This window comes from Dendrobates tinctorius, unplaced genomic scaffold, assembly GCF_039654945.1.
Source record: "Dendrobates tinctorius isolate UK_male_01 unplaced genomic scaffold, ASM3965494v1 ptg000065l, whole genome shotgun sequence".
In the NCBI taxonomy this organism is placed as follows: domain Eukaryota; kingdom Metazoa; phylum Chordata; class Amphibia; order Anura; family Dendrobatidae; genus Dendrobates; species Dendrobates tinctorius.
This window is the reverse complement of record NW_027361733.1, coordinates 13958361-13974099: the sequence shown is the minus strand read 5'-3', so window position 1 is coordinate 13974099 and position 15739 is coordinate 13958361. Positions and strand designations below refer to the sequence as shown.

The window sequence follows — 15739 nt, the reverse complement described above, 5'->3', positions numbered from 1 at the left end:
TTAGAACAGGACATTTTTAAATGAATGGTAGATTTCAAACAAAAGAAGGTGGTGATGGGCGCATAATGGAGCCACAGAGGCAAAGACATGGGAAGTGCTCTGATCATGATGACCAGAGCACTTAAGCTTCATTTTCATATGACCTAAATCAGTGTGGGGTTTTTTTTTTAAGTCAGGGAGAAACAGATTTCATAAGAAAAGTGGTGGATGATATTATTTTTTGCAAAGCGCAACATGACCAAAGAAACAGTTTGGTTTGTGCAGACAGACTCCCTTTAACAATTGTCACAAACTCAGTGTTTTGATACTTTTTTTTAGAAACTGGATAATTGTGGGAAGGTGGTTCTTCACGTGTATATGTACCACTGTGTGATTGTTACTTTTCCCTCAGCTGCAGTAACACCATATACCAGATGAAACAAGTGATATCCCAGTCTGCGGACTGATCCAAAATGTTCTTTTATGCTTTAACTTTATAGATGCTAAAAATCCACTAACAAATTATCTAACATATAACTTTTCTTCAGTCTTTTAAGGGAGAACCACAACCCAATAAAATCCAGGAAAATGTAAGTTCATTGTATTATGCAGGGTAACAATAAGCCATCACAGGCGAACTCATCAGTAATTCTCACCAAGTTCATTGATAAAATTCAATTATAAAAATTAAATAATCTCATACAAATTCCAATACATATAAATGTATGTATATATATATATATATACACTCACTGGCCACTTTATTAGGTACACCATGCTAGTAAGGGGTTGGACCCCCTTTTGCCTTCAGAACTGCCTCAATTCTTCGTGGCAGAGATTCAACAAGGTGCTGGAAGCATTCCTCAGAGATTTTGGACCATATTGACATGATGGCATCACACAGTTGGCGCAGATTTGTCGGCTGCACATCCCTGATGCAAATCTCCCGTTCCACCACATCCCAAAGATGCTCTATTGGATTGAGATCTGGTGACTGAGGAGGCCATTTGAGTACAGTAAACTCATTGTCATGTTCAAGAAACCAATCTGAGATGATTCGAGCTTTATGACATGGCGCATTATCCTGCTGAAAGTAGCCATCAGATGTTGGGTACATTGTGGTCATAAAGGGATGGACATGGTCAGCAACAATACTCAGGTAGGCTGTGGCGTTGCAACGATGCTCAATTGGTACCAAGGGGCCCAAAGAGTGCCCAGAAAAAATTCCCCACACCATGACACCACCACCACCAGCCTGAACCGTTGATACAAGGCAGGATGGATCCATGCTTTCATGTTGTTTACGCCAAATTCTGACCCTACCATCCGAATGTCGCAGCAGAAATCGAGACTCATCAGACCAGGCAACGTTTTTCCAATCTTCTACTGTCCAATTTCGATGAGCTTGTGCAAATTGTAGCCTCAGTTTCCTGTTCTTAGCTGAGAGGAGTGGTACCCAGTGTGGTCTTCTGCTGCTGTAGCCCATCTGCCTCAAAGTTCGACGCACTGTGCGTTCAGAGATGCTCTTCTGCCTACCTTGGTTGTAACGGGTGGCAATTTGAGTCACTGTTGCCTTTCTATCAGCTCGAACCAGTCTGCCCATTCTCCTCTGACCTCTGGCATCAACATGGCATTTCCGGCCACAGAACTGCCGCTCACTGGATTTTTTTTCTTTTTCGGACCATTCTCTGTAAACCCTAGAGATGGTTGTGCGTGAAAATCCCAGTAGATCAGCAGTTTCTGAAATTCTCAGACCAGCCCTTCTGGCACCAACAATCATGCCACGTTCAAAGGCACTCAAATCACCTTTCTTCCCCATACTGATGCTCGGTTTGAACTGCAGGAGATTGTCTTGACCATGTCTACATGCCTAAATGCACTGAGTTGCCGCCATGTGATTGGCTGATTAGAAATTAAGTCTTAACACACAGTTGGACAGGTGTACCTAATAAAGTGGCCAGTGAGTGTATATATATGTGTATATTGTATATATTATATAATGTATGGCCAAAATGCTCATATATTCCCCAAATTGTATAGCTAAAATTTATTTTTCTTCTTATTTATCTTTTGTTTAGTTTCCTATGAGAAATTGCAGTGATATATAAAAATAGAAGATATATTTATGTAGGTAAAAGATATATTTATACAGGTAGAAGAGAATTTAGAGACAGTCTGTTACCTCGGAAAGCACTATTTACCGCCAGATGTAGGGCTAGTCTGCAGGTAAATAGTGTTACATTGCTTTCTGGTCACAGTACTACAGCTACCAGGAGAAAATGAATTTCTTTCTTTCCAGGAGCTGCCAGCTTTTAGTCATGAAGGTGTGCACAGAGCAGTCACTGTTCATTATATTCTGAGCTGCTGTTGTAAGCATGCCCCTACACTTTAGAGAGTCAGCTCTGCAGCATATCTGAGCAACATGAGCTGTCAAAGTGCTGGGCATGTCCTTATAGCTGCCGCTCACAGTATAGTGAGTGGTGCAATGAGCAGTGACTGTAATCGCTCCATGCACTATCCCTATGACTGAAAGCTGGCACCTCCCTGGAGGAAATAAGCTAATTTTCCCCTTGTAGCCTCACTTTCAGTAAGATGGTTGGGCAGCATTGTAGCGCTATTTACCTGTAGATTAAGCCTATACTTGCAGGTAAATGTCGTTTTCTGAGGTGACAGGTTCCCTTACATATGGAAAAAAAGAAGTGGAACTTGTCACCTCAAGAAATGTTATTTACCTGCCCCTATAGTGGTAATCTGTATGTAAATAGTTTTTAAACCCTGTGTAGCCGGCTTACTGGAAGCGCAGCTACAGGTAGAAAATTAACTTTCATTCTCTCTGCAGCCACTTGCTCCCAGTCATTGGGACGGTGCTGCTCCCAGTCATTGGGGCAAGTGCGGCTGTTCTACTATATTGGCAGGTAAATAGTATTTCTCAAGGTGACAGGTTTCCTTTAAAGTGATAACATTATTTATACAGTATCTGAAGAAAAAAATTTTTATTCAGATTTTCTATTAAAAGTTTGAGATCAGTTTCTAGGATTTATATCACATAATTGATGCAACATAGTATATCCACCCAATCAAAATATTCAGGATGATATCATTACGGAGGTATATTATACCCTTCGACTGCTAAAGGGCTGTTCCCAAGTCAAACATTTATGTGCACTTTTGGAATTCACACCTACTTTAATAACATGGGTCTCACTTGTTTGGCTATTATTACAAGTGTTACACAAGTAAATGAAGAAAGCCACACATAGGAGCGGACACCTCCTCATTTGCTTGTTTGTATCCAGTGACAGGTGGCCACGTCACCAGATATGATAGGGATCGGGGGAACCCGGTTGTTAGATGCAGCACCAGCTTACATCTCCTGTATGTTATCAGATATTTATGGCATATTCTGAGGTGAAAACACCCATTTAACCCTTACTAACAATACATCCATGTTGTAGGGTTTGGAGGAGCAGGCAACACTAACTGTGTCTGCAAACACAATCCCCGAGCAGATCTCAGTCCAGGACACTAAACTACCTGACACCAACATCCAACCACAGGAGAATGAGAAACCCATGGTTGAGCCACCTTCACGCTCAGTTCCTTTCTGGAGAAAGGTTGGAAAAAAATTTACTGCTTTCTACATGGGTTAAATGCTGGCTTCATCTTCCACCCAAAGGTTGGGTTTACATACTCTGCCCAACTAGGGCAACCTTTACTGTCTTTTCAGCCTTGCCTACCTAGGCAAGAACTCCTTACAGATGCAATGCTAATTGCTACATCGTTCTTTATTTCAAAGAAATGTTCACACTATTTTTTTATATATAATTTAATGGGTCTTAAAATCTCTGCTGATGATTTTATAAGTTATCTATATAGTGATCTGAGACTAAGTTTTCTGATACAGAACTCTACAATTCTGTCTACAGCCACCACTAGAGGGAGCTCAGGAGGCTACTGCAGACTGTTTATACATTGAACACAGTAATAACACTGTATACAGTAAGCTCCTTAGCTCCCTCTACTGGTGACTAGGAAACAAAAATCTTACACTATATGTTGGGAATTTTAGGATTAGAAAAACTAAGCTTTGATTAATGTTAAAAGCTTCTAAATATAATAAGGAGGCAGCCACTTTATTTATGAGAAGGATTGTTTTCTCACATAGACAGATTTATTTACTGTAAGGACAGTGACACTGAGAATCTCAGAAAGTAGTGATGGCTGATTGATGAAAGATGTTAACAGAGGCCTGGATGACATATTAGAGGTCACTTGCACTAGATTACTGGAGATCGGTGGTTCACCTGATCTGTCATATTCAGAATTGGGAAGGAATTTTTTTTCCTGTAAGATGAAGACACTTGATTTTTATCTCTTGAGGGTCAATATTAGATTAAGACATATCTTCTCTCAATCTTACTGACTGTGTTACTATCCAATCATTCCAATTTCTTAAGTTGTCTGACATCTGTCTGTTAACATTCTAACTCTTCTAGTAACGTATTAATATTTGTTTCTAGTCTTTTAAAGGAGATCCCCAACCTCGTAAAATTCAAGACAATGTAAGTGAACCCTGTAGAACAAGTATACAATTTATCCAGTAATGGGGTAGTAAGGAGCAAAATGACAAAGTATTTACTACTATCCTACGATGACGATTTCTGATTACTGTAATACTATTTCTATGTATAGCTAACTTAGGGTTTGTTAGCTATTGCATGCCAAATACACCATTTTGCTTTTATGCCACATTTTGAGCCCACTTGTTAAGTTTTGCATACTGATAATAGATCTCCCTAATTATCGTTACCTAGTTGTAGTCTTAGCTTATTAGAGTGTCATAACTTGTGACCTCCTATGTAACCTCCCCTTCCCATCTAATGACTAATCTCTGTTATAGGTTGTGGTAGAGCAGCCTGTGGTGTCTGTGTCTATAAGTGCCGAGAAGTCGCCCCCAGAACAGGTTCTTACACCAGACACAAAACCTTTAGAACCTGACTCGCAACAACCTCAAGGCGAAAACCCTCAAAAACAAGCAGTGGCCCGTTCTGTGCCCTTCTGGAGGAAGGTTGGGAAAATTTAATGAGATCATATCAATGTCATCAATTGTATCCATTACTGGACTAGAATGAAGGTTTGGACATTGATAGCTAGTTTATTACATCCATGATTGTGAACCCAGCCCTGATATGTACCTAAGCTAAAGGCCCCGTCACACACAGCGATCTCGCCAGTGAAATCGCTGTGTGTGACATGGATCAGCGACTGGCCCCCCCGCCGGGTATCACTGATTGTGCAGGATCGTCCTGGGCCGTTTTTTGATCATCGGTCTCCCGCTGGCCAGCACGCATCGCTGCGTGTGGCAGCGAGAGACCAGCGATCAGCGACGCTGGACATTGGTTTCCAATGTAAACAGCGGGTATCTAAGAGCCGCGTGGCTCTTAGATACCCGCTGTTTACCTTGGAAACCAGCTGGCTCGCTTGTCCTGATCGCTGGAGGGGCTGTCTATGTGACGGCTCACCAGCAATCAGCCTAACGATGTCCCAGCGATCCCATCCAAGTCGGATCATTGGTGGAATCGCTGGGACATCGTTATGTGTAACGGGGCCTTAAGGCTAGGTGCCCACATATGCAGAAAATATCTGCATGAAAACCGGACTCCTTCCCAGAAAACGCGCGTTTTTTCCACGCGTTATTTGCGCTTTTTTTGCACAAAAACAGCACTTTTTTATGCGTTTTTTTCCGCGCATCCCCAGTCTCATAGAAAATAGCTAAAAATGCAGACTTTTCCGCAAAATTAATGAGCATGCTGCGTTTTTACCGCGATGCGTTTTTTCGCAGAAAAAAACATCAATATGCACAAAAAGTGCAAAATGCATTACAATGAATAGGATGCTTATTTTAAGCGACTTTCAAGTGTTTTTGCCGGTAAAAATGCTTAAAAAACGTGAAAAAAAACGCTTACGTGGGCACACAGCCTAAGACTAGGTCCACACACGAGCACCATAAAGAGGACATATCCTTTGCGTTCATGGCTGTGAGAAGAGGTGAACAGAGGAGGTGGTTAGCTAGGGCTCTCAAACCAAAGGAGGCGCTTCTTAGTGCTCCTGAACAGCTGTTATATCCATCCAACACTAGTCCTTATCTAAGGAAAGGGTTACAGAGAAAAGAGATAATTTACTGAACAGCAAGCTTGTTCTTCTTGGTTCTGTGCATGGATCACAGATTTCAGGAAGAATTAGCTGCTTTTTCGCAGCTTACATATGACAGACCAAGTGTGAACTTGGAGTGGTCAGTTGATTTGTGACAGGGTTGTCATTGAGAGCAGGCTTCGACTGGTTCACAAGAGAACAGGAGAATCCTCTGGTGGGCCACCTTCCTCTTATATGAGTAGTACTTGGTACATTATACTTGAATCACTATGTACAGACAATAGCTGCATTACCAATCTACCCAGTGCATTGCTAGATAAATTTGTGATTGAGGATAATATCACATTTGCATGTAGTTGAAAAGTGGGGCCCTGGAGTTCGACATCGGGAGCACCGTACTCATAGGATGGGGTCATCAGTGTAGGTAGTTCTGCTGGGGAGTAGTGTGGCAGCTATAAATTGGATAATATTATGGCCATCACTACAGTAATGTGCTTAATACTGATGGGGACATTCATGATGGTACTATAGTTGGTATTTGCACGGGGCTTGTGCTATTTTAGGGGGAATGGCTCCTGTAATTACAGATGCGCTTATACTATTGAAGAAATAGCAAAAAGTATGCTAGAATTAAAAAAAAAAACAGTATGCTAACGGCAACAATAGTAAAAAAGTATGCTAAAATAAATAAAAAAGCAGTATGTTAGCGTCAACAATCCCATTAAAAAAAAGCATTTTTTAAACATCACAAAGCATGGAACATTCCTGCTCAGAACCCTTCCTCAGGCATAAATGTCAGAGAAAATACCTCCAAAGGTGTAGCGATGATGGCAATGTGAAATAGTGGTGCCCCCTGGGAGAAGACACACATGATTAATGTACTAGGCGCATGGCAAGATGTAGTATTTTATTTAAACCTTGAAATATTTTTTAAAACAATACTTGAGATAAATCTGTTGGATTCTACTGAGTGGGTTCCTGAGTACTGTTATGGAGGTGATGTGTCTGCCTAGGTTAAGCAGGTGATGTGGTGGGCAGTATGGAGACACTGATATTGGGGGCCCTTGGCAAGTTTCACTGTTTTAAAACCATGTAAATCAGGCCAATTTTTTTATAAATAAGAATGTGTGAGTAAGCATAAAAATCTCAGAAATACAAATGTATAAATTGTGAGAGATGCAACTTTTGTGACTTCTTTCCATTTACTTTTGGAGCTTTTCAAACTAATAAAACTGACAATTAACTGATTTTTTTTCTCTCCAGTCTTTTAAAGCAGATCCACCGCCACTAAAAGTCTCTGAAAGTGTAAGTGAAAACAGGCAGGAATATATAAAAACTCATAGTCTTTTCCACAAATCATCCTAAAACAGGTTCAGATATGGTCCGTGTGGAAAATCATTCACCTAAACTCCCCGTGTCACTTGTTTTGGACTGTGTGATGTTCTTGTGCAGTCCGTCTGTCGCCAGGATGACATAAGGCCCAAATGCTTGTCTGAACGAACCCTAAGGCTATGTTCACATGCAGCATTTTTTTATGCAAAATAAAAGGTTCTGTTTACACTACAGGTAAAAGCTATGAGATTTCAGAAATCTAATGTCCACACCTGCTTTTTTTCCTGACTTAGGCTAGTTTCACACTTGCTTTTTTTTCCAGCGCGTTTTTCCCGCAAAAAAACGCATTGAAAAAACGCATACATAAGCATACAACTGCTGCGTTTTTTTCAAGCATTTTTATGAGCATGCATGAAAAAAATGCAGCGTTTTTATGCGTTTGTATGCGTTTTTAGCGCGTTTTTACCGCGTTTGCGTTTTTTTCCAACATTTTTAGGTGGCCCCTCACACTACCCAAACCATGACTTTACTAACCCTAACCCTGACCCTAACCCTAACCCTGACCCTAACCCTAACCCTAACCCTGACCCTAACCCTTAACCAAATCATACTTAACCCTAACCCAAACCCTAAACCCTAACTAACCCTAACCCTAACCCTAACCCTGACCCTAACCCTAACCCTAACCCTAATCCTGACCCTGACCCTAACCCTAACCCTAACCCTGACCCTAACCCTAACCCTAACCCTAACCCTGACCCTAACCCTTAACAAAACCATACTTAACCCTAATCCTGACCCTAACCATGACCCTAATCCTTAACAAAACCATACTTAACCCTAACCCTGACCCTAACCCTAACCCTGACCCTAACCCTTAACAAAACCATACTTAACCCTAATCCTGACCCTAACCATGACCCTAATCCTTAACAAAACCATACTTAACCCTAACCCTGACCCTAACCCTAACCCTGACCCTAACCCTAACCCTAACCCTGACCCTAACCCTAACCCTAACCCTAACCCTGACCCTAACCCTTAACAAAACCATACTTAACCCTAATCCTGACCCTAACCCTGACCCTAACCCTTAACCAAACCATACTAAACCCTAACCCTGACCCAAAACCCAACCCTAACCCTGACCCTGACCCTAACCCTAACCCTAAACCCCCTTAACTAACCCTAACTCTAACTCAAACCCCTAAATTCCATGGTTAAAAAAAAAAAACGCATATGCAAAAAAACGCTTACATGAGCATGCCAGTGCGCACATATGCGCATCCATAGGCTATAATGGCCATTTTTAGCGCAAAACGTGCGCATATGTGCGCATGCGCTTTTTTGCAGGGCCAAAAAATGCAACATGATGCGTCTGGAAAATCCAATCGCACACCCCAAAAAAACGCAGCGCATGAAAATCGCATACATGCGCTTACAAGCGCGCAGGTATGCGCACCCATGTTAAATATAGGGGAAAAAACGCATGCGCAGGTTAGCGTTTTTTTCCAGCGCTAAAAAACGCAAATGTGAAACCAGCCTAAATTTGAGAAAAGCAGCGTTTTTCACTCCTGTCACATGCCAATTCTTTCAGTGTTTTTGCATTTTTCATCCATAGAAAGCTATGGTGAAGACTTAAAAAAAAGGCAATGACATTTTTCATAGTGTTTTTGAAGTGCTTTTAGTGAATATAACTAATTTTATTTTTTTTTAGATTATTTTTATTATTTTTATTTATTACATGTACTATAGACAAAGCACACATACAGCTCTGGCAAAAATTAAGAGACCACTGCAAAATTTTCAGTTTGTCTGATTTTTCTCTTTATAGGTATATTTTTGAGCAAAATGTAAATTGCTCTTTTATTCTATAAACTACTGACAACATGTCTCCGAAGTTTCAGACAATAAATTTTGTATTTATTTTCTGAAAATGAGAAATGGTCAAAATAACAAAAAAAAATGCAGTGCTTGCAGACCTCAAATAATGCTAAGAAAACAAGTTCATAATCATTTAGAAACAACAATACTAATGTTTTAACTCAGGAAGAGTTCAGAAATCAATATTTTGTGGAATAACCATGATTTGTAATCACAGCTTTCATGCGTCTTGGCATGCTTTCCACCAGTCTTTCACACTGCTTTTCGGTGACCTTATGCCACTCCTGGTACAAAAATGTAAACAGTTCTTCTTTGTTTGATGTCTTGTGACTATCCATCTTCCTCTTGATTACATTCCAGAGGTTTTCAATGGGGTTCAGGTCTGGAGATTGGTCTGGCCATGACAGGGATTTGATGTGGTGGTCCTTCATCCACACATTGATTGACCTAGCTGTGTGGCATGGCGCATTGTCCTGCTGGAAAAACCAGTCCTCGGAGTTGGGGAACATTGCCTGAGCAGAAGGAATAAACTGTTTTTCCAGGATAACCTTGTATGCGGCTTGATTCATACATCCTTCACAAAGATTAACCATGCCCAATTCCAGTCTTGCTGAAGCATCCCCAGATCAACACCGATCCTCCACCAAATTTCACTGTGGGTACAAGACACTGTGGCTTGTACGCCTCTCCAGGTCTCCGTCTAATCATTAGACGACCAGGTGTTGGGCAAAGCTGAAAATTAGTCTCATCAGAGAAAATTGCCTTACTTCAGTCCTCTATGGTCCAATCCTTATGGTCTTTGGCAAATTTCAGCCTGGCTCTCCTTTGCTTCTCATTGATGAAAGGTCTTTTTCTACCTTTACATGACTTGAGCCCTGCCTCTAGGAGCCTGTTATGAACTGTTCTTGCCGTGCACTTCACACCAGCTGCCACTTTCCATTCCTTTTGTAGGTCACTTGATGTCATCCTGTGGTTGCTGAAGGATATTTGAATAAGATGACGTCATCCCGGTCAGTGGAGAGTCGTTTTCACCCTCTGCCGGTCTGTAGCTTCGTTGTCTCCAATGTCTGCTGCTTGACCTTGTTGTAATGGACTGCCGTCTTAGAAATTTAAAGGATGGAGGCAACATGACGCTCACTGTATCCCTCTGCTAGTAAGGACAGAATTGAGCCCTTCTTTTCCTCACTCAAGACTTTTCTTTTCAACTCCTTTGGCATGGTTACAAGTTATTTTTTTCATTCCTATTACTTTTGGGATATTACTAGCACTTGTTTTGCCATCCAGCTTGTCCTATTGCAAGAGGATTGTGAACACCACAGCAGGGTTTTTTATACTTTCCTTCGCTAAATAAGATTTGGTTCAGGTGATCACCTAATCAGAAGCACATTAAGTAGAATGAGGTGTACTCTGGTTGGAATTCGACTGACACTGGAATGGAATGGCGTCAGATATGTAGAGAAGCTGATTTTTATAAAACTATGCAGTGGTCTCTTAATTTTTGCCAGAGCTTTATAATCTGCACCCAAAAAACTATGCAAATAAAGCATCAAAAACTCAGCGTTGCTAAAACTGTTTTGAACAGAGTTCTTATTGCCAAGGGAGCAGGTTTTCGCTGCAGAAAAAAAGCAGCAAAAACGATGCGTATAAACATAGCCAAACGGTATGTAGGCACAACAACATCTTCAGGTCAGCTCAAAAGCCCGCCTGAAAGAGATATAAAAAAAAATGCTAAAAAGAAAGAATTAACATATGCAGTGCAATGTAAAAATGATTTGTTGTTCATACGTTTAGTGGCTTTGAGCTTTCTAACAGCTAAACTCCACATGTATTATTTTTCATCTCTCTTGTAGTTGTTTGGGTCTAAATAATATTAGCATTTGGACTAAGTGATTCCAATACAGAAAATAGTAATATGTACTGTATGAGTACAATACACAGTTAATATACTGTAATATAAGGAACATGTGTATAATTGCCGGAATTATGTTTGTTTGCATGTAATCACTAATCTCCGTTGTAGGTTGTGGTAGAGCAGCCTGTTGCGTCTGTGTCTGTAAATTCGGAGAAGTCCCCCCCAGAACAGGTTCTCAGTTTGGAAACAAAACCCTCAGGCTCTGACACACAGCAAGCAGAGAGTGAAAAAGCTCAAAAAGAAGCCGCAGCCCGGCCAGTGCTGTTCTGGAGGAAGGTCAGCCACATGGAACAGACGGGTCCTCCTGGCCCTCCTCTCTATAGTTACAGTATAGACACATATATGCAATATACGTATATCAGCCATACGGTCACGTCACACTGCTGCATATTCTCTCATGCGAGAGAACTGGGATGATTATGCAAATGACACTCGGCTCAAACGCTGTCAGAGTTTGATCCGAGTGTCATCTGAGTGTGATCAGATTCCCTTGCATGACAGAATCGATGGTGCAGAGAAGACGGAGAACGTAATTTCCCAATCTTCTCCATTGTCTCTGTGAGCGCACATGAGACTGCACTCAGATGACATCCGAAAATCGGAGCCACTTGTAACATGCTGTGATTGTTATCGCATGCTGAATTGGCATAAAAGAATAATCGCAGATCTGCTCTGGTCCATGATACAACATTGAGCAGAGTGCTATCTGATAAAGCCCTTATAGATAACATTTGGTGCAGACATTGAATGTGCACACTGTACAGGAAGGAAACAGACTTGTTATTTATTTTAACCAATTTTCATGCAGTTTTTGCAGAAACTTTTCATTTCCTAAACAGCTTAAGTCAAGGGTCACATGACGATATTTCTATCATCCGAGAGAATAGGACCGACTATGCTAATCACTCTGATCAGAGTTTGATGAAAAAAAATGTCTCAGTCTTCTCCATTCTGTCAGTCCATGAAATCAGCCTGCACTCAGATGTCATCCGAGTGCAATCCGATGTTTCCCACAGACTCATTGACTTGCATGGCCGAGTGCGATCCGAATATCAGATAAAACTCGGGCAAGCTGTGAATTTTTTTTTAATATTTGCTCCAAATGAAAAAACTGTAATCTGAACAGTCCAATTGAATTACATTGGTTCGAGGGGAGGTCAGTTTTTTTTCAAGGACAGCATTTGAACCAAAAATATAGTCGTGTGAACGTAGGCTTAATCTTATGTGCATAGCACAGTGATGGGCATAAGTCCTAATGCTGATTTATACCATCACCCATAGCAGCGATTCCTTACTAACAAGAAACTTCTCTCTCTAGTCTTTCAGAGGAGAACCACAGCCCCCTAAGGTCCAGGAGAATGTAAGTTTCAGAAAACGTGCTATCTATAACCAATCAGTCAATAAATGGACAGGGGAAAAAATCCTAAAATGCATTAAATGGAGAAAAGTATTGCTCCCCCTTCACATAACTCCTACAGGAGATTTTATGACATCACATTCTAAATCTATTGACCTTAAAGGGGTCGTCTACTAAATGAAAACAGCATATACCTCCCAGCATACTGGGAGACTCGGAGCACAGTGGCATGACACTCGCCTCCCGCTGGCAGCAGAGGAGGAGCCGAGGGTCATTAGCATATCGGATCCGATGCTCTCGCATCACAAGCAAGTGTGACCCCGGCCTTAGAAAGAGGATAGGGGGCAAACCAGGCAGGAGCCACCTCTCTAGGGACCCCATAACTGCTACAGTGGCTGACTCTGTTGTATATATGCTCCTGCATGTAAGCCATTCAATCAGTGGAGGAAAGGTCCTGTTAAAGGGAATCTGTCAGCAAATTTTGCTATGTAATCTGAGAGCAGCAAGATGTAAGAGCAGAGAGCCTTATTCCATTCAATGTGTCACTTGCTAGTTTGTATGCTGTCATTTTTAGACAATCACTATTTTCTCTACTGCAGATCTAGCAGTGCTATGAATGCTGAGCTGTGTTTAACTAAACCCACACCACTGATTGGAAGTTTTTTTGTGTAGACTGTGCATAGGCAGAAAACTGCTAAATCAGTGGTGGAGATGGAGTTGGATCAGGAGGCCAAAGGCAGCTTGTCTTCCATTGATAACCTCCTGCTGATAATCCACTGGTTTTATTGAAACAGCAAACACAGCCCAGTAAGTGACACATCGCGGCAATCGGTTCTCAGCCCCTACATCAGTCTGCTCTCAGATTACATAACAAAAACCTGTTGACAGATTCCCTTTAAGGACGGGATCACACATACGAGGAATATGGCGGAGAATCTGCAGTGCCGGGTATTAACGTGCGAGACTCGGCCGCATTCCTTGAATGTGTGAATCTGGCCTTATAAGAAAAAACTTAATAATATGGATAAAGTAAAAAATACATGTAAATTGCAAAATGTACCACTATAATAGTGGGCAATAAATATATAAGAGAGTTGCTTTAGATATAATACAAAGTATACTCTTCAAACAATTCTGCCAGTATGTAAGCTGAGTCCTAAAGAGAAATGATGGTGGCTTGATGTGGGGGTAAGGACCCAGAAGGTAAAAGCAAAGCAATGTGGCTTTCTATGTACACTGTACATTGACAGAAATCAGTGGTGGAGAGCAGGGAAGGACCAGGAGGCACCAGACACCTAGTCCTGTTAAGGTACTGTCACACCTAGCGATGCACCAGCGATCCCGACCAGCGAGATGACGCGGTCAGGATCGCTGGTGCATCGCTAAGTGGTCGCTAGTGAGCTGCCACACAGGCAGATCTCACCAGCGACATCGCTGGGGACGGGGGTCGCTACTTACCTGTCAGACGAGGCGATCCTGACGTCCTCCCGCCCGGCTCCATGCGTCGCTCGTCGTCACAGCAGGAAGCGCCGCAGGAAGCTGACGACGAGAAACAGTCCAGCCTGTTCTCGCGCGATCAGCGATAAGCAGCGGGGGAGCGGGTCGTAGGTAAGTATCACATGCAGCGATATCGCTAACAATATCGCTATAACATCACAAGTTATAGCGATATTGCTAGAGATATCGCTTAGTGTGACAGTACCTTAAGGATAATCTCCTACTGATAAAACACTGATTCTATTGAAACTGCAAAACACAGCCTAGTAAGTGACACATCGCTTGAATCAGGATCACTGCCCTACATTATGCTTAGGTAGCAAAAACCTGTTGACAGAATCCCTTTAATAGGTGTGAGAATAAAGAGGCACAGAATTAGTAATTGTCATGAAGCTTTTCATCATCCAAGCTATAGGATGAAATTTATAGAAAAAAAAACTATATATATATAGTAAAGAAAAATATTTGAAATTTTTCTGGCTGTCTATTAGATTTCCTATATTGTTAAGTATTTCCTCAGAAAATAGTAATTCCGTCTGATATTTGAGAACACCTTATGTTTTACTGTTCCTTTTCTGGATTCATTCATTAATGGACCTCAATGTCTTTTTCTCAGTCCGTACCAGCAGAGGAACCTCAGACGGTTCAACTAACACTAACTGTAAGTGTCATTAACACCTAACGCTTTGGTATTAGCAGTGTTCACATGTGTCTGAGTTTCTGCTTTGTTGGGTCTCGCGTATACAAATTATAAACTATGGTAAGCACAGGAAAGGTGAGAAGTATCTGATGCCTGTGTGTCCTGCTGCTTGGATCCCACCGATCATGAGAACTAGGGCCCTGTGTCGCTTGATTATCTATGGAAGCAGTTCCATACAGTCTTTAAAGGGGTCTGGCTTAGCTGAAGGGGCCTGGCTTAGCTACTAAACTGAGCCCGACAGCCAGACCCCCTTCGTACATCTCATAGGTAGGGGGCGGAAATTCTCTCCTGTGTTGAAGCAAATGCCAACGTACACAGTAGGGCATTGGTGGAGCTAATATTACTTTTCAGTCTTAAAGCACTTTCCATCTAGCTCGACAACCCCTTCTATTCCAGAGTGGAAATATAAAACGTTGAGGGCATGCACAAAGCTTGTATGATACTTGTATGATCTTCTTGATACTTGTTACGTTACCCATGACATATTATAAACATTGTAGTTGATGCAGATAAACCTTCGGAGGAGAACTTTCTGGTTCTCATCCCCGGACAGATGAGCTTTGTGACGGTCGGAGCTACACAAAATTTACTGATATTTTTCCATGTAAAACTGATAATATCACATTACCCATGAATGTAGAGTTCGTCAGAACCAGAGCCCCAGAGCAGCAAGTCCAACCCCGGAGAGAAAGGAGCAGGGGGAAAATCTCCAGAGGCTCAAAACAAGAAGCCAGAAGAAGGAAAGACCACCAAACCCAAAATCATGATGTTCTTCAAACAGCTGGTAAGACGTTCAAAAGCATGAGCCCAATCCCTGTATATTCGCTGAGTCCCCCTATGTCATAGAAAATGCCTAACGATTATGATATGTACGGGTGAGATAAGAAGGGTGCCACAGCTGCAGTTTAGTACATGCATTTCTCAC

At 41.6% G+C, this 15739-nt stretch overlaps 1 protein-coding gene across 20 annotated transcripts in view; it reads left to right on the top strand.

Moving 5' to 3' along the window:
- BCAS1 (brain enriched myelin associated protein 1) overlaps positions 1–15739 on the top strand; it is a 210741-nt gene that overhangs the window by 186373 nt on the left and 8629 nt on the right. For 10 of the 20 annotated variants that reach the window (XM_073580628.1, XM_073580642.1, XM_073580634.1 and 7 more), the window contains 9 exons: positions 528–569; positions 3435–3593; positions 4500–4541; positions 4880–5047; positions 7396–7437; positions 11369–11536; positions 12579–12620; positions 14731–14775; positions 15455–15598. In XM_073580628.1, the coding sequence (XP_073436729.1) occupies positions 528–569; positions 3435–3593; positions 4500–4541; positions 4880–5047; positions 7396–7437; positions 11369–11536; positions 12579–12620; positions 14731–14775; positions 15455–15598 (852 nt within the window). The remainder of the gene's footprint in view (positions 1–527; positions 570–3434; positions 3594–4499; positions 4542–4879; positions 5048–7395; positions 7438–11368; positions 11537–12578; positions 12621–14730; positions 14776–15454; positions 15599–15739) is intronic. The other 10 variants (XM_073580647.1, XM_073580645.1, XM_073580635.1 and 7 more) reach the window with 9 other exon arrangements.